Raw genomic sequence first — 19,859 nt, 5'->3', positions numbered from 1 at the left:
GAATATTTATTCCTTACTGAGAGCATTGTAATGTCTTTTCACTTTTCAGTATCTTTAAAGGTTATTCCTCTCCTGGAACACTGTGTGAAGACTTCAACTTAGTACTCCCACTTACATATGGTTTTTTTCATGCAATGGAGAATCCTCTACATTACCCATGCACTGAATACAGTTCTGCAGTTTATAAAAGTTAAAAAGCACAGCTTCTCTTCCCTCAGGTGTTTGGCCACATGACTGACCCAATTCTGATTCATCCCTTGTCTAATGACACGTGTGTATGTTCTCCCTGTTTGGCAAAACTTGAATACATCATTTCAGGTACATTCAGATCCACCAAACCACAATTAGAACATTTAAACATAAGGCAGGTATGTTGCCTCACCTCAAACCAAATTAATGTGTTCCATCAAAATTGGTAAAAAGGACCTGGCTAAAGTGAAATGAAGTCCTAAGGTTGAAAAAGTCACCAACAGAAAAACGTGCAGACCAGGACTAATTTCCCTCCCAAAAACCAGACTTCAGCCAACTTATTAACGTGAGTAGAAAATATCTATCAAACCAACTGCTCTTGGTCAATAATTTACTAATGTTTATTATTTATAATGAGAGCAACTGTGCATCCCCTTTTGTATGATCTGCTTCTGTGTGATGAACATCTTAAACTCAGCAAACATTTTCAGAGCAAGATAGGAACTTTGGAAATTATTACATTAATATAAGCTTATTTTAGTATTAACAGGATTTATGTATTAAGGAAGTATCTATAGGAACTGGTGGCTTGAGGTTTTGGATGCTCAGAACATGTTCTCCTTGCAAGACCTAAGGAATATCCCCATGAAAGCACTGGATCAAGTTACCAGGTTTCACATTTGCTGAATTACAACCCTAAAGCACTGCTCTCCACAAAGAAAGGTCACACATGTCATACAAAAAAATTCAAGACAAACCTGAACTCTTGCATCTGATGTTGATAGGAGCTTCATCAGAGTGGTCTGGGCAGTCAAAATCGCCATCACATTGCCACTGGGAATTCAGCAGGCACCTGCCATCGGCACAGGTGAACTCGCCAGGGCGACAGTGACGGTACCCTGGAGATACAGCACCCAGTGACTTCACATTTCATAGCTTCAACAGAAAATCTGGCATATTTTTGAGGCAACATAAATAAAAGTACCTTTTTCTCCTTTAAGAGACAAAATGTTATGTGCTTACACACAACTGTCTACCAACAAAGACAGAAATCAAATGTCTCCTACATGGCACTAAATACACAATTGAATTCATATAGATTTTTCTTTTTGGTGTTATTTCACTTACTCTGCTATTAAGAAACAGCTTTCTAACAAACATTTAGATTTTTAAATAAATGCCACTAATTCAGCTTTTAGGAATATATTTCCAACCCCACTTCATGCCAGTTAAGTAGACTGGTTGCTGCAGAGTACCTTGCTTGTTTAGCTCTCAGGATGGAAAAGGTCTAGCTCTACAATCCAATAGAGCTGTGATCAGGCTACCCAGCTTGCAGTCAAATCAAGTTTAAAAGCTTGGTGAATTAGGTGGTTTAGTTTTAAATCCTGAAAACACCTTGGAAAGTGTGTTTTGTAATCTGACTCCCACTCTCAAGTAGTTCCCTTTCTCATAAAAAAATGGAACCCTCTCCTAAAATTGCAGTGTTACAAGTTTACCACCCTGGTTCCACAGTAAGGTGTGTGTTTGGTTCCCAGCTAACAGAAGATTGCCTTGAACAGTGCAGCACATAACAAATATTGCTGTACAGCTCAGTTTATCCAGCAGAAATTAAATGGAGCAAGTGCCATACTACAATTAGATCAGGAATTTGTACATCATCTGCTTCTGTTGCTGTTTCCTCCTTTTGTCTCTTTCCAAAAGTCTGACAAAATAACACTATTTGCTTGTCACTATGTTAAGGGACATGTAGACTTTTAGTGCTTGTATGTGACACTATAGAAAATAAATTTAAAAACACCAGGGAGTGATTATGCATGAAGAAAAAAAAAAAAGGCATGTATTTCCAAAGTTTGTGATTGTTTAGTTCCAAATCTTATTTAGCTATTGAAGCTTGTTGTCCAAGTAATATTGGATCAGACAGGTTATTATGATAAATACAGATCTTAGAATCACAGAATCGATTGGGTTGGAAAAGATCTCCGAGATCATCAAGTCCAACCCTTGGTCCAACTCCAGTCCCTTTACCAGATTATGGCACTCAGTGCCACAGCCAATCTCAGTTTAAAAACCTTCAGGGATGGTGAATCCAGATATCGTGATACTAGAGGAACAAACCCATAATGAGTCACTTTCTATACCAGGTTCTGGCACACAAACTATTACTAAGAGAGGAAATAGTTTACAGTTTAGTCTCTGTGTGGGTCTGCTCTCATGTCTTCCTTTCGGCCAAAGGACCAAGCAAACCACATCTGTTAAAACAGCAATGTAAGCATGGTCAGGACTGTGTGCTTTGCACCTGGCAGGATGGGTGCCAAGTGGAGTTGCCTTCCTGACCTCATGAGAGCCACAGCCCTCTGTGGGTAGATGGGGACCTGTGATCCAAGCCTGGAGCAGGAGGGGTGCACAACTCTGCTCTCTGTGTGCTCAGAACATTTTGGGACCAATTATAAAATGGTGTTTCAAAACTCCTAAGATCTATCAACATTTTAGAGCTGTGATACATCCACTGTGTTGCTGCTTGATACTGAACATAGAATTCAGTGACTGCCAGGTAGTTATCTGTCATTAAGAAATCAATAACCTGCTTTAGTCCTGATTTGCTTTAAGCTACATGAACTAGGCAGTTTTCTCTTATAACAGCTAATTGTTGCAAACTGCTCTTTTCAAAACACCCTGTGGTTTATGTAAGGGAAAAGCAAATGCAGTTTGCTGGGAAAGGCCTGTTGCCTTCCTACTCCAAGGATCCAGAGGTCTGTGCTGGACAGTGGAATGGAACAGCTGGTAGTGAGAGCCCAACAGCCACACTCAATGCCTTTCAGGATTTCACTTCCCCTGTCTCTTCTGCTCTTGAGGAGTTATTAGAGAGCATCCAGAGGAGGGCAACGAGGATGGGAAGGGGTCTGGAGGGGAAGTGTATGAGGAGCAGCTGAGGGCACCTGGTGTGCTCAGCTGGAGAAGAGGAGACAGAGGGGAGACCTCTTTGCAGTTACAACTTTCTCAGCAGGGCCAGAGGAGGGGCAGGCACTGATCTCTGCCCTGTGGAGAGCAGGGACAGGACCCAGGGCATGGCTTGGAGCTGTGCCAGGGCAGGGTTGGGTTGGACATTTGAACCTGAACAGGCTCCCCAGGGCAGGGGGCACAGCACCAAGGCTGTCAGAGCTCCAGGAGCATTTGGTGATGCTCTCAGGCACAGAGTGGGACTCGGGGCTGGTCCTGTGCAGGGCTGAGGGGTGCACTCCATGACCCTTGTTGGTCCCTTTCAACTCAGCATATCCTGTTATTCTCTGATTTTGTACAACCAACAAATAAAACAGTTCCTATTGGCTACATTATATTTTGTTCCTAAAATGTCCCATTACATGTTGAACTCATAACAAATTTTCCTAAATGCAAACACCAAGCATGCTCTTTCTTACAACCTTCGGATGTCTACTCACATCATTCGTGCACATCCACTCCTCAGGTGGTGTGTACAATACAAACATCTGAAATCAATAGCTGGCTATTTTCTACCCTGGCTGTCATGGCTGGGGCACATTTAAGAGTAAATAACAAACTCAAATGTTAATGGCACCAAAATCAGGCATGATAATCAATAATTTTCCTTTTTGGAAGGAATATTTGCTCTATATTTTCCTTAAGTATTGTTTATATAATGTTTCTGAGTATGGCCCAGATGGACTGTACAGATATCACCACAGTATAAGAAATCCTAAATTCATGTGAATAGTGAAAATTAAACACTCATATATGGGTTTAGTTGATATCATTTAAATGCAGTAATAATAATGACAGAGGTGTTTTGTTATTTAATAGAAAATATACAGGTAAAGACAAAGAAAAAAATATACATAATAAACATGAAATTATAAAATGTACATTTTAAAATTCTGTTAAATGTTATTAGCAATCAACTGTAGGACACTGTAGAAAATAATTTGTCACTGTAGCTTGATCCAGGTAAATACCAAGTTGTACTAATCAATATATGATTTAAAATTTGAAAAATGAAGAGCTTTCTTCTTTTACACTGACTTAAAACACCAGACCCTGAAAAACGCCTTACAGTTAAAAGTCTGAAATTTTCATATTTACTCTATTTTTGTTATACTTGCCACATTCCAGAGATTCATCTGATCCATCTCCACAGTCATCATCATGGTCACAAACAAACTGTTTGGGAATGCAGACTTTGTTATGGCACATGAAAGCATTCTCGTCACAAGTGTTATTGGGAGCTAAGGAAAATACAGTACATAAAAATAAATGAAATTGAGAACAATAAGATACACAGCCAATTTTCTTACACAGAGATGAAATGAGAACTAGCTAGTTTGAGTGGATTCAATGGAAATAACCGTAACTTTTTAGTCATACAAATGCATCACACCATTCAATAGCAGAAAAAGTGACTCATCATCACAGAGAGCTGCAGGAGTAAAGATGGCTAAAATCTCCTGCAAGCCAAAACAGAAAGGCTTCAGAACTTGAAGGAGACCTAAGGTCTGCTTCTTAGTAAAAGAACATTTGGGAAGAAGGGATGCCCCCTCCCCCCCCCTTGTTACTCTGCTCCTGAACAAATGCTTTTTAAAATCCATAAACACTCAAAATATATACAACATAATATTTCTCTACCATTTTTTTATGTTAAAAAAACAAGTTCTCAGTGAAACTATTTCTGAACTCCTGACACTCTTAATAGAAATGTATCTCAGAAGACTGGAAGCAATAGTTTGCAGGGGAAGAGTTGCCAAGATCTGAATAATTAGCCAGAATAAATTGAAGACAAAACTGCATCTCCCTTCTCGATGCACAACCTCCCTGACATGAGCAGCAGCATTTTCTTCAGGAAGAGCAATAAAACTGCATAGTCAATAATGTGCTAATTTTCATTAGGAAACATGCTGCATAATGTCTAGGATGTGACACACATGCAGATCTTCAGCTGGTGTGCCTCAGTATGTATGAAAAGAGCCTGAAGATGTCAGGCTGATTAAAACATGAAAGGATTCTGGTTTGGGTGCTCACATGTGGGCCATCAATCCTTAGTGGCAATCTTGGCAGTAAAAGGCTACGCTACTGCAGACACAAACAGCAGCTGGATATTATAAAAGCAAAAGTATTGAGGAAATAAATCCATTTTTTCACATGCAAACATACCACAGCCTGCTGTGGAGAGCTCATCACTTCCATTGGGACAGTCCCTCTCACCATCACAAAGCCAGTGCTGGGGGACACAGGCGTGGGAGCCCAGGCAGCTGAAGGTGTTTGCTGCACATGTCACTGAGCCTGGAAAATCACCATGGGAGAGGCTTGAGCACAGAATCATAGACCATCCTGAGCTGGAATATCCTAACTGAGGCTTTTATGGTAAAAAAACCCAGAAGATTTTATTCTGCACATTATGACAAACATACTGGCTAGGAGTGTTACAGAAAAATTTTGACAGTCTGCTATTTCTTCCATTCTTTCCATTTATTCAGTCCCTCAATATTCTGCAAGGAAATTTAATTTCCCACACTTCATGAAAACTCTCCAGCAGAATGACTTTTCAAACCAATTTTGGTCTGTATGTTTGACTGCATGTTTGGACTGACTGCACAAAAGAACTCATTTTGTAATCCACACAATCCTCAAATCACCAAACTAAGCCAAGAGACCAAAGGTATTCAAAATTTTCATGAGTCAGTCCCATGTAGAAGAGAACAATATGTACCAAGTACAATAGCAGTGGGAGTAAAAATATTTGACAGTTCTAATTCAACTAACTCCACATACTTGACTAATTTTTTTTTGAGGGTGGAGGGGGAATATTCTCCAGATAATATTATAATCTAGGATTAATTTTACTGGTTTTGGAAATAAAGTTTTGTACAACCCATCACCTAATGGATTTTCTTAGACAAGGTAAATATGTCTCACTAAAAAGTAGACAGTGTATTTTCTACTAATTTTAATTAGAAATAAATATTAAAAAAAATCTGTCCTACTTTTGCAAAAGAGGCAGACTTGTGTTTACTTATACCCTTTTGCCATTTTTTGATACTTCTGGAATTAAGCTGCATGTTCAGTAAATACTGATTTTTTTTTAAGATTGAAAAAGCTGAAGTTGCCTTGATCTCTCTTTCCTTGTTGCAGTTCTTGTTCCTAAGGAGAAACACAGCCCTAATTCTCCCCTCTTCATAACCAGTGTAGACCTGTCCCTCTTCAAGAGATGGTCTACAGTTTTATTGGTGGGCTTACTTCTCACAAGAGATCTACAATGTGTTGCAAGTCAAGATATCAAAATTAATTAATTCTGAACAACCGTAAAAGAAAAAAGTAAGTTAAGTTGTAGTGACACTTTGCCAATTGTTGGCCTTTGTTCTCATCTCCATTTTTCTATTTTCTGCTCTAAGTTTCCTACTAAGATTCATGTCCTGATGTTTCTCAGGGTTTCATACTCTCAGATGAGGTGCTTGTCTTCTCAGCAGGACCTGAACACCATGAAAATTGTATTGCAGATGGATGGCAACTTGAAGTCAGTGTACTAATTCATATTTTGCCATATAAGACCAGTTCTACCTCCATCCTTTTCATTTGATGATGTTTTTACATCTGTTTGATTAAGCTACCACAACTCTGAACATAAACTGAAGTAATTTCTTCTCTATCTACTCATAAACACTTTCAGTAAAGTTATCAATAATATTTTTACCATGGTATCACACATGAAATATGGAATAAAATAGTCTTTTTTTAATGGACTTTAAGTAAGAGGAATTCTGAAATGGGAAAAAAATATTTGAGTTAAAATTTGAAAAAGAAAAAATATAGCATAATTAACAAAGGAACTGATGTATAAATGTAATGAAATTGTGACAGTATGACTTGGCATAATGTGATTTTCTTTTGAAAGATTCCCTAACACCTTTCCAGTCCATCAAGTTCTAGAACAGAACCAAAATTTTCAATTCCTTATGCACCTTGAAAGCTTTGGGAATTTGAGAGGAATATTATGTAATAATGCCTATGACTGTATGTACATAAATTTAAAGGGAATAGCAGAAAGAGCTGGGAGAAAAGGTAATACACACATAAGCACCAACCACTGAAATGTGAAGCTCAAACAGGTGTTGCACCTCAAGGATGGGAATTGGAGAAAATTTGGTTGTCCTTTTGCCCACGCTGGTGTGCCATTCCTGTCTTTAGTGACAGCACACACAAACCATACAGTCCCCATCAAAAGGACTCCATCAGTTGGTTGGAAGGGCTGAGGGAGGAGATCCACTGTCTCTAAAACAAACCCCCTTTGGAGGTGCTGTCCTTGTTCCCTTTCCACCATCTGGGATCACATCATCTCTTCCCTTAAGCATGATCTGACACAAGGCAGAACTAAAATTATGCTACTTACCACAAATAGCATCACTCTCATCCAAACCATCTCCACAGTCATCTTCACCATCACAGGTCCACTGCTTAGAGATGCATTTGTTTGCAGAGCAAGCAAATTGATTCCATGAACAGGATGAATCTAGAAATGACACAACATCACTGCATTCCCTGCAGTTTCTAGCACAGTTTAGGAATTCTCACACTGTTCCTTTCTGTCCTCCCAGTTTCCAGGTATTAAAATACAAAACCCCAGTACAATCTTGCTATTCTGCATGTTACCAGTTTGTCTCAGAGTTTGCATTTACCAATAAATTTAGAAAAATAAATAAACAGCAAAACGTTCCAAACACATTCTAATATTTTCAAACATTTTGCTAGTGGGATGAGGGCAAATTTTAAAAATTAAGTGTGGTTTGCATATTTAACAGAGATACTACAACTGCAGGGAACTGCTTTACTTGGGCACTGTCCAAGTATTCCAACACTGCTTTCCTTCTGGTATTTAACTCCATCTTTAAGTGATTTCATGTTATTTTCTCTCACAAGAAAACTGCTACATTCTTGCATTCTGTTGTCCCATTTACACTTTTCTATACATTTAAAATAACAACATGCTTCTGCATTTCAAAATCAGACTGCACAACTGTTCTAAATCAATGCTATTCTTGTGACCTTTTCTGAAAAGTTCAGATCTTCCACATTTCCCAGACTTCTTTAAGAAGAAAATTTATTTTTTTAGCTGATAGAAAAAAATATTAACAATAAAAGGAATTTTATGTAATCTGAATTTACAAGTAGAGTACCTCAAAATGGGTAGTGAAAGTAGAATTGATTTAACCCCTTTCCCTTTAGTTCACAAAAATCAGCTAATATATTTTAAAATATTGTATGTTTGTGTAATAAAACCTAGAAATTTAAACACCAAGTTACACTTGATAAATGTGGTCAACACAAAACCTTCTGATTGCAACAGTGCACAGCAGTTCCTAATTTTGAAGTTATAAGATGTATAAATACAATTCAAACTACAAACCAAACATGAAAACATGTTAATGGGAACTGGGTCATGAGGAGAATAAAGTATAATGGTCAGTCATGTTAAGAAGTAAAGCTAAAAAAAATTAAAAACCCCCAAATGTCAGGTTTTATTTAAATAGGGAAGAGGAAAATTTGATGCTGGGTTTTGCTGTTCTGCTAGAATTTAATTACAAAAATAATCCACTCAGTTAATCCACAGAAATTGAAGTTAGAAGATCAGCTCTTCCTACCAGTGAAACCAGCTTGCTTTGCTCCTCAATTCAGAACAATTTAAGAATCTGAACAGACCCTTAACCCAGTTCACAGTTCATGCTGTATTTTATTGTATTGCATTTTGTTGTTACCTTAAATAATTATACTTGTATGGCCTCTGCTGCAAAGGAATGCCTACTTTTTTATTTGGCTGTTTCCTGTTGGGGTCAAGGTATTCATTCATATTAAATAAAAGTAAAAAAAAATTCTAGAAGGAGAAATCCTCCAAAAGGGAAAAGGAGGAAGGAAATTTTTGAAGGCAACTCTTCAATATGAGGAGTTTTGAAGAATTAGTAGAATTGTTAAATGTTAAATTAATAGGAAAGTCTGTATATAAACATAAACTTCGGAGAAAAAAAAATTAAAGGCTTTCATTCTTGCATGAGATGGAATTTAAGGTATTGGCAATATGAAGTACTAGAGTTGAATCAGAAAATATAGTATAAAAGTTCAACTGATACAGATTTATGTTCAACCTCTGAGAAATAAATGCACCCTGCTTTGTTTGCCAAGTGCATTAGTGATCACAGAAGTACAAATAAAACAACATGCTCACCACAGTGCAATTCATCTACTCCGTCCTCACAGTCTTTCTGCCCATCACAAAGCCACGTGGTCAGAATACATCTTCCACTAGGACAACCAAAATAATTTTCTTCACATGTGGGTTTGTTTTGAACTGTGATAAAATAAAGAATGTAATGTAAAATGGTCTCTACTTGTATGATTAGGAGCCTAACACATTTTTGCTAAAGTTTGGAATCCTAATGGACAAAGTGTTTATGTCTAAGAATGAGAAAAAGATACTATTTATATAATTTAATTGTGTTCATACAAATTAAAAAAAAATAGTGATAGCTAAGTAGTTTAGGGAGCTGAAATGGCTCGTTTTTGTTTTAGAGAAGAATCAGAGCACAGCTTCAAACTAAATCAAAAGGCCTACAGAGGAAAGCAGTTCAGTTTACACGTTTGGAGGTCAGGCAGGTCAACATTGCTTCATGTTCTACACCAGCTGAAGGCATCACCCCTCTGATCTAACTACTATAATTCACAGGATAACCTAATTGGGGCAGTATTTCTATCACTGGGACAAGCTACAAATCTGACTCATGTGCTGACTGACAGGAGCTTTACCAGTGATGGTGAAGCCACAGATTCAGACTTTGTCAGAAATTCAAGTTTTTGTCATTTTCTTTGTAAAGTGGGAAAGTAATTTTAAATTTTATTTTTATGAATGTTTAGAGAACAGATGTGAGGAAAGAAAACATGCTGTATATTTATTTTCATGATGAAAGCACAAATATTAGTCTAATAACAGGCTATTTTTCTAAATCTTAAGCAAGGTCAGGGGTAAATCCAGGAGATAGAGTTCCAAGCACTGGAGACCACTGAAACTCTGCCATGGTTTTTATTATTCCCTCAAACAACACTGGGTTGGTTTTCAGTCTACTATCTTTTAAAAAGAAAGATAAAGTTATCATATTTATGGCTTTTACAGCTGTATGAATAGTAAAAAACCCAACAACCAAACAACAAAACAAAGAAAGAAGTGGGACATCTCTGATCACTTGGTAGATATTAAAGATGGTCTATGTATAGATACCCCTAAGTGAGTATTTTGCTCTAATTTTCTGTAAGAACAATGACACTGAACAAAACTGCTAATGGGAGTTACAATGTTCATAATAAAACCAACACTCCAAAATTGAATGTGCCAAAGTCAGTCAGTTTTGAATGAAATGGCAAAGGGAATCACGTGCAGGTTGAACGTGAAAGGCATTGCTTCCAAGGAAAGGGAGGAATGAGCCAGGCAATTAGCCACACATTAAACTGAGGGAACAGTCTGGCACACATCTGAAAGACAGAAAAAAGTACTACAAATAGATGGATGATGGAATAAAAGGCACATTAGTGTACTTATGCAGCATTAGTTCACTGGAGCTGTAACACACTGCCCTCAAAGTCTTCTTTGGCATGGAAAAAATCCAACTTTCTTTTTGTGGAAATACAGTAAACAGAAGCTATTTTCAGCTCAATTAAGTGTTATACATGAAATTCTTCAGAACTAAGAGATAATCTAGAGAATATGAAGATTAGAAAGGAAACTATAATTTAATATGTATCTATTTTATGGGAAGGAGAAAAATTCTGAATATCAGACTGACTGACTAGTGCTGAAGTTCTAGATTTCTGGATACTGGTAATATTTTTATCAATAAATTTGACATGATGTGTATGCAATTCTAATAGAAGCTTCAGTAACAAGTGGATTATTGCAGGAAAAAAACAAATAATAAATTAAAATAATCAGATGGTATCCACTAGTAGGCAAAAATTGGATGGCATTGAATAACATAAATTTAGAAGTTTTATTTTTACAAACGAGTAACATTGATTATTTAGTAAATATTTACTTTAACTAAGTACTATTTCTTGTAGGAAAGAGAGTTGTTGGTCGCAGGAAGACAATTACACTCTGGCAAATGCCATTTATGAAAACAAAGGAATGAAAAATTAAAATGTATCTGCTCTTATACAAGGCAAAAGTAAGACTCCACTGCTATACAGGATCCTGGTCTGTTATATTCAAGAGAAATGCAGTTGAGATGACCAACATATTCTATTTTGAAAGCAGGAATGTTAAATATCCTGGCTAATTTGCCATGGCAAGGAAAGAGTAAGGATACGATTACTGAAGGACTACAAGAGCAGGTATAAATTGGAATATGGGCAGATTGGAGATTAAAAGACTGAATGTGGCTCTGGAAGATGATGGTAAAAGGAATACTGTCTGCAAAAAATACTACATATTTTTTATAGATTTTCTCTTTTAATATCTCTCTCTATCTATAAAAGCTTAAGATGCAGGAAAGGAGATACAGGCTTGATGTCCCCAGAATTTCATTATTGGTGCACTCTATTCAGCTTGATGAGAATTTCTCAGGATGGGCCTAATCCTACAAATATGATACAATAAACCTGTGTTGATTCAAATGTTCTCATCTTAAATACAGTTTATCACTCCTTTAGGTGTGTTTAGATTTTGTATTTATTATTTTCAAACCCAAATTTGGGTTTCTGGATAAAACCAGAGGAAAGACATAAAATGCCATCCTTCATTAGGTAAGAATTTCACACAGTGAATAACTCACTGGTTAATGTTAAATAAACAGCAATAAGCTCAGTCCTGTCTCTGGGACTCAAGTGTGTCATGATCCCTTTTTACTGGCTGAGGCCCAGAACAATCACAAAAGCAATAACCCTGGATTCTACCCTGGCAGCCTGTCCCAGGGACCTCAACCAAATAAAAGAGAAAGGAAAAAAAGGCAGCAAGAAAAGAAATACCACCCACTAAAGATGTAGCTAATAAAAGTTCCTGAGTGATTGTTGCTTGATGAGCTTGACGTTTTAATGACTCATGTTATACTTAAATAAAAAATGATAAATGACAAACCTAACCTGGAGGAAATAGAAAGCTAGAATTTGCAGTTTCCTTCAGAAAAATGCAGTATTAATTTGTAATAGTTTGCATAATCTGATGAAACACAAAATAAAGGTGAAAAACCTGCATTCAGCATTATATTATTCTCTGCATTAAATAAATCAGTATAGACTGAATAAACATTTTGCAAAACACAATTAGGAACACTTCCTTCTCCTCCCAAGAAAAATAGGATGAAAAAAAAATTAATGTTCTATTTACTTTTTTACAGTTACCTGGGCATTTTAGTTCATCTGTATAATCTCCACAGTCATTAGATCCATCACATATCCATTCTGGCAGTATACACAGGGAAGTTGAATTGCAGCTAATAAATCCTGAAGATTTTATCCCAAGCTTATAGAAGTAAGAACAGTTGGTGTTATCTGGAAAGAGACATCAAATTAGTGCATCACACCTAACACAGACTGAGAGCCTTATAGTGTAATTTTTGGGTTTATCTTGAGCTTGCAGAGACCATGCAGGTGTTGGTATCCCAATACCAATGACGACAAATTAAGTGCCACACAACAAGGACTAATAATGGCACAGATGCCACCTGAAGCACAACACAAACTCACTGCAGTTCTTCTCATCGGAGGCGTCTGCACAGTCAATGATCTGGTTGCACTGCGCTGATTTCCCAACGCAAATCCCGTCGGCACAACGGAACTCTGTGGCAGCACACGTTGAATCTGCAACATATGGTTAGAAAGGATGGAAATTTGGGTACTAAACACTCTTCAGATGCGTATTACATGCATTATGTTTAAACATTCTACCTGCCAGAATGAGGCACTCAGAACATACTGTACCTTTCACAGCTAAAAATTCAGTAGACACTTACTTTTGAGTTTATTTGGCCTTACAAATTTCTAATTTTTCAATTCATGTTTTAGCCTAAAAGTGTCTCTATACGATACAACTCAATTTGAGATAATCACCATGTAAGGAAGGAAGAAGCATTTACAAGACCATCTATGAATCTCTCAGATTACTTGTAACAACACCAGGTTTTCTCCCTACTCATATTTAGCTAAATGATTAAAAACCATTCAGTGCTTTCAAAAAAAAGCTACTTATAACAACTATATAGCTTTTTAGCCATAGATTGAGGAATAACATCCCCTCCACTCTTTCTGAATTGTAACTAAGGGTTTGTGTTGTCTGCTAGCTGGCCTTTATTCACTGGCTGATGCACAGATATAAATATTCATGTTTTAAGACATAAAACAAAAGATGATTCTGATATAAAAAGGAGAACAATTCTAGTTCTTTGCAAAGGACAGAGACATTGCCACGCATCTGAGAAGCAAAGGAATGGAACATTTGCTGCTTCAAAGGAAAAGCAGATGCAGAGAAAAAAAACACCCCTCTTTCAACCCTTCAGTCTATAGCAGACACTCTCTCATTTATTACTTCACAGAAGAAGCGGCACCTGTATTTTATATTTTATATCTATATATAATATAAACTATTATATATAATATATATGTGTATTTATATTTTATTTTACAGCCAAAACCACCCTCCTTCTACAAGACTCTGGGTGTAAACCAAAAGCAGTCTTTACATCAATTGCAACATATGATTAAATTACATGTATTTTCTAGATCCTTCTATTTACATACTAAGTATTTATAAAGCAATATTCCAAAATCACCTTGGAAATAACTGCCATTTACCTTTACAGTCCAATTCATCAGAGTTGTCACCACAGTCATTTACACCATCACAGACTTTATTACTTGAAATACAGCGACGGTTTGAACACGGCTTGAAGCCCTTCCTGCAGCCTCTGTTTTCTGGCAAGTTAAACACATATTTTTATTTAGACACTTTGTATCTAATACAAATAGGCTTACATTAAAACTAAACAAACATTTCAGGGGGAAAAAAGGATAATGCATTTGAGGCTACAGGAGAAATTTTCAGAAATTGTTTGTTTATTGTCCAGCAGAAAAACTTGGACTGATAAAGAATAACAAATAAAGGTATGATGAGAAAGAATGATCAAAAAAACAAGAAAAAGGAAAGCCTAATTCCCACTTCTCACTACCTTGAGGTAGAAAGCCCCCATGTGCTTTAAATGCATTTATTTTGACACACTTTTTTGGCAACAATGTTTGCATATGACATCAATAATTTCATCATATAGAATAAAGCATTCCAAATCAGCCCTAACCTAAATTAGGAATAAATGGAGAGTAAAATAACAGCAACTATTAACAGAGAAGTTTTTGGATTTCCGAACCCAAATGCTTCCAGTGTTCTGCTCAAGAACACTTTTGAAGAATGGATCAATTTTACATGTAGTATGTTTGAAAATTCAGGAATGATTTACTGAAGCCCAAACATTGCAAAAGTCATGTCACATAATCAACAGCAATGAGTCCAACATCCTGTACTGTATCAGATTCAGAAAGCAACACACCGTATGTGACCCAGGGCATGACAGAATCACAGTTTTTCCTGCTTTTTTTTCCAAGGTGTAGAAAAAACTTCAGTACAGTTGATGTAAATGAGGCAAAATATACATTGCCACAATACAAATAGATATAATATCCTTCATAAAATTATGTGGCAAATCCATGGAAAGACAAATTATTGGATGTTAGAAGCAAGGAACAGACTGTGCTGGAAGGGACATTAAAAATCACCTCGTTCCACCCCCTGCCATGGGCAGGGACACCTTCCACTATCCCAGGTTGCTCCAAGCCCTGCCCAGCTTGGCCTTGGACACTTCCAGGGATGGGACAGCCAGAACTTCTCTCAACAACAACAACAACAACAAAAATCTTTCATTTATAAATCTATTTCTAAATTTATAAACTTTCCTTTATACATTTTTCAGTACTGTAGAATAAAGTATAGAACAGTTTTTGCAGCTCAGTAAACCTCAAACAGACTACTGACATATAAGACAACTTTGGAATGACAAGAAAGAGTATTTTGAAGATTCCTCACCAGCTACAACTTTATTATTTGCTCCCAAATGACTTTCCTTCTATTCCTTCAACCTATCCTTTCTGAACAAAGAAAAAGAAACTATATGAAAACTTAATCTTTCTTCCATGAACTGTGAACAAAACAAATAACTTAAAGTAATAGGAGAGACAAAGAGGTTTAATCCATATAAGAATAGACCTGACTGGATCTATTTTGGAGGTGGTGTCAGGTTTTGTGGTTTGCTTTTGTTTGTCACTAGTTTTAAATTAATTCTTATGTCAAAGCATTATGCTTACATAAATACAAATAATGCTTGCATAAATACAAACATATCAACACATACGATGCTTTGAAGTTGTCACTTGTAATTCCAGGGCCTTTCCCCCTGGTAACTAAAACTGTTTTGCATATTCCAGAGTCTTATTTCCTCATCTGATGTCTTATCTTTTTTCAGATTCAGGCAATCAAACCTTCTAAGTTATCTACATGTAGATGATCTGATGAAACATTACTGTTGGTTTTACATGACATGATCAAAGCAATTACCACACAGACGAATGAAAGCTAAAGAGACACAAATTAAAGATGAAAGGAGAAAAAGAAATCAGTTAATTTTTATGAGGGGAAAACAAAACAACACCAAACCCAACAAATAATAATAATAAAAACACAGAAAACTACTCTGTTAATTATTAAAAGGGCTGAGGTGAACCCCAGGAATTAGAGGAGACTGTTTCATAAAACTATAGAGGTGAGAGGTAAAAACATAATAGGTGGGTTGGAAATGACAGGAAATCATTCACATGGAAAACAGAAGAGATCCCAAAGCTGTGATGTGGATACACAGAGATGGATAAAGGCCAAGAGTCACGGACACACAATAAGGAGGTCTGACTTCATGTGCAGGATGCCTGAATTCACCAAGATGAGAAAGGAGAATTTTTTGAACAGTGATGTCTTAGACACTGCAGGAGGCAAATTCTGTCGGCCACAAAAAAATTGGAAGCATTTCAGTTTGTGATTATTAGAGGGAAAAAATATCTGTGTAATTCAGTTTATGATTATGAGGGGAAAAAAAATCCATGTAAGGGTAGAAGCCCTTGGGGAAATTATGGAAGTTGACATCGGTGCAGGTTGTAGATGGATCGTTGTGAAGAATAATGATATTATAAACTTAAACAGAAAATTGTGTGGAAGGATATCTAATACACAGCCATTTTATAATACTTCTATTAAGTGTTTTCTATTGGCAATCAGAGAAAATCCTATTAACTATTAAAAACTAAATCAAAATTGCTGAATTAAATCTGAAAATACTCAATTTTTCATCTTTAAAAAGCAGCGAGCTGTGTTTTCTCTTATTTTTGCTTTAGAAACAGAAACATGAGAACATTTGAGAAGCTTTTCATTAAACAGAATTCAGTCAATACATGATGTTTGCAAGGAAGAATATTTTTCAGGTATTAAGTAATTCTATCCATGTAATGTCAGTTTTCTTAATATGTGAGCTTGGTGAGCAGTTGATATGGATAAGCAGAGAAGAACCAATCTAAGAATATATAACTAAAATAACAATGTGAAGGTGAAAGATCCAGAAATACTCACCACAGTAGAAAAGCTTCTCATCAGACTTGTCCTTACACTGAGCAATGCCATCACAAGTCAGCTGATAATCAATACATTCACCATTTCCACACTCAAACTCTGAGTAAATGTTGCAAGTAGAATTTTTGGCTAAAAATAAACCACAATAACACATGATTTTAAAAAGCTTTTACAAATAGTGTAAATGCGAAAAACGTTCTAAACAAAAAATCCAAGTTCAGAGAAAAGAGAAGCCTGTAGGAAAACTCAATAATAATAATTATTATGTTTCTTTCTTTTTTCATCTACAATTACTTCAGCACAAATTAAGGAAGAACCAACATCTGCAATATGTAAAAATCAAGTCAATATAAATTAAAATAATTTTTTATTTGATTCAAACATGAAGACATATACAAGAAGTATTGAAAATATAAATTCTGGAAGAGGTGAGATCTGATCTTAAATATGATTTTCAGATTCCTTTAAATCTTAATCAAGTATATCACAGCAATTACTTTTTTCCTCTTTTCCTTCCATTCTTTAGAATGTTAAGAACTTGGATTTTAAGGAAAAGAAATTATAGTTCATCTAGTTCAGCACCTTAGACTGCTATCTTTAGTAGAAGATGAAAAAAACCCCAAAATATATGTAATATAATCTGTCCTCAGTTCAAGTCTAACTGGGCACCCTTGCAGAGATTGCTTCAAACTCCATCTTGCAGAAACAAAGCCTTGTAATGCCTTTCAAGCTATTCCTTTGATGAGAGGTAAGTGCTCAGGGTAGTCATTACCCATTTAACCATCCAATCCTCCTTTGAATTTTCCTCAAGCTTTGTCTCAAGCATCTTGACTGGCAGTAAGTTATATAGACTAATTACACTGTGAAAGGACAGTTAATTCCTTTTCTCAGCTGGGATCACTAACTTTCAATTTTATTGAGTATCTGTTTCAACTGTGTTATGAAGAAAGAAACTTTTGATCTGACAGCTCAACTATAGTCTGGCTTATTTCCATCCTTACTACTCAACCCCAATGTTTAATGTCTAAGTCTTTCTTCTTCTTTTTTTATAATACTTCAGATCAACGTTTCCTGCAAACATTCCAAACATTAATTTAGAAGACAGACTCTTGCACCATGGTCTAAATGAAGATTTAAACACCTCATATCAATTTTAAGAGTTGCAATGCATTAGGAAAATATAAATGTCATATAATTATTTTAAAATAAGTTATCAGGTGCATGAATTTTTCTGCTGAACCTCTTTCACTGCTGAGCACTGCCTTGACAACACAAAGAAATAGGTGAGAAAAAAATGCTTTAATTAAGGCTCAACTTCAGCAACTCATATAACCCTAGAGAGACCCAACGGATGCATGAGACACTTTTATCTATCTCTGCAGTAATTATGATAGATATGTAAAAAACCTAACCATTAATAAGAAAGCAATATCCCACTACCATAATAATGGTTTGAGGGGAGTATCAATGCTTTTCAACCCCCCAAAAAGCCTGGTATGTGCTGAATTGCCAGATCAATGTTTACAGTATATAGAAGAAATAAAATGAATGGTTTGGGCCAACTGTCCTATGAAAGGCAACTGTGACAGCACAGAAAAGCCCCGTGGCAGCCACTCTTACTTACTCACACATCTGTTCTCCTCTACCAGGACTCGGTCCCCTCTGCACGAACAGTTCACTCGCCCGTCGGGAGTCAGCAGGCACAGATCGTGGCAGCCTCCATTCATCTGTGCACAAGGAGATAACTCACCTGAAAAACAAACAAGGAAAGATGAACTCGGTTTTATTAAATTTGCTTCAATGGCCAATGTCTTCGAGGGAGCAAAGATCACCATATCTCACATTCATGCGTAATTGATTCAGGTTTTATCAGTAGGATGAAAATGTCAGCCTGCCTCACATGCCGGCATACTAAAGATAAGCAAAGCTACCTAGAAAATTATCACTTTAAAAACCTACAACATACAAAACTACTGAAATCTGACAGGAAAATGTTTGACTTCTTCCACTGAGCACAATATCCACAGCAGAAAATGCTCATTCAATATTTATTTGCTTGGAAAGAGATTACAACCCATCTTAAGTTAACAGTTACTGCAACAACAAGAATTTATCAAACACCATGAAACGTTTTAAGCTGGTTAAAATGGAATAAAATATTCAGAAAACAGCGGCTCTTGCTTTGTTACTTACAGCTGTTGGTGTCATTGGCAACAGCAATAATTCCCATGGGCTGGTGTGGGATGTCAGAACGGAGCACTTTGGTGTCTCCCCCGGTGTATTTGCTGGAGCGCAGGATCGCTCTCCTCACCCCATCTGACCAGAAGATGTACTCGTCATACACAGCCAGGCTGAGGAAGGTGCCTGGGCCAGACTTGACAATCACCTAAAAGACACATGAGAAGCATGAGAACAATTGTTGTCACTGAATAGGAAGTTTTTAAAGTGCAAACAGTGACTCACATCACTTTACAGTTTTAGACAAAACACTTAGTACTTCTATCCTTACAGCACCTGGAGAAATGGGATAACAGCACTTAAAATGTGTTAAAAGGATGCTACAAGCATCCAAATTTCAGAAAAACAGGCATCTGTTCCTTAATTAAAAAATCACAGTTTATCTAAATGTGCCTGTAAAAATACCTACTCAGCACAGTACCTGCTTAATAGCTTGAACAGAAAAGAGAACAAGAGGTTCTTTCAGCATGGCTCAGAGTCTACAAATTCACAGTTTTTATGAATCAAAGTGAGAAGAATATTTCAGAACTGAAGAGCACTCACCATATGATCACATCAGCAGGAAAATAAATGTTTGGTGTTTTTTCGATTTAAATAACCCCAACCCTCACCAGATTAATAATCAGTTTAAAACCTAGACAAAAAGTATGAATTGTAGTTCACTATGTAGCAAGGTTTGAAAGAAAACTGGAGAAATGCAATGACTGCAATCTCAGTCTAAATCACAGCTCCT

General features: G+C 36.5%; 1 protein-coding gene across 1 annotated transcript in view; it reads right to left on the bottom strand.

Annotated features, from left to right (window-relative positions):
• Positions 1–19,859, bottom strand: part of LRP1B (LDL receptor related protein 1B) — a 312,472-nt gene that overhangs the window by 109,660 nt on the left and 182,953 nt on the right. The window contains exons 41-51 of the mRNA XM_071562122.1: positions 19,082–19,274; positions 18,513–18,638; positions 16,889–17,017; positions 14,020–14,139; positions 12,916–13,029; positions 12,571–12,720; positions 9,410–9,532; positions 7,583–7,702; positions 5,350–5,478; positions 4,305–4,427; positions 948–1,088 (exon numbers count right to left, since the gene is read on the bottom strand). Coding sequence (XP_071418223.1) covers positions 948–1,088; positions 4,305–4,427; positions 5,350–5,478; positions 7,583–7,702; positions 9,410–9,532; positions 12,571–12,720; positions 12,916–13,029; positions 14,020–14,139; positions 16,889–17,017; positions 18,513–18,638; positions 19,082–19,274 — 1,468 coding nt within the window. The remainder of the gene's footprint in view (positions 1–947; positions 1,089–4,304; positions 4,428–5,349; positions 5,479–7,582; positions 7,703–9,409; positions 9,533–12,570; positions 12,721–12,915; positions 13,030–14,019; positions 14,140–16,888; positions 17,018–18,512; positions 18,639–19,081; positions 19,275–19,859) is intronic.

The sequence above is a fragment of the Pithys albifrons genome, chromosome 8 (assembly GCF_047495875.1).
Source record: "Pithys albifrons albifrons isolate INPA30051 chromosome 8, PitAlb_v1, whole genome shotgun sequence".
Lineage (NCBI taxonomy): Eukaryota > Metazoa > Chordata > Aves > Passeriformes > Thamnophilidae > Pithys > Pithys albifrons.
Note: the sequence above shows the minus strand (reverse complement) of the source record. Positions and strands in the feature narration are given on the sequence as shown.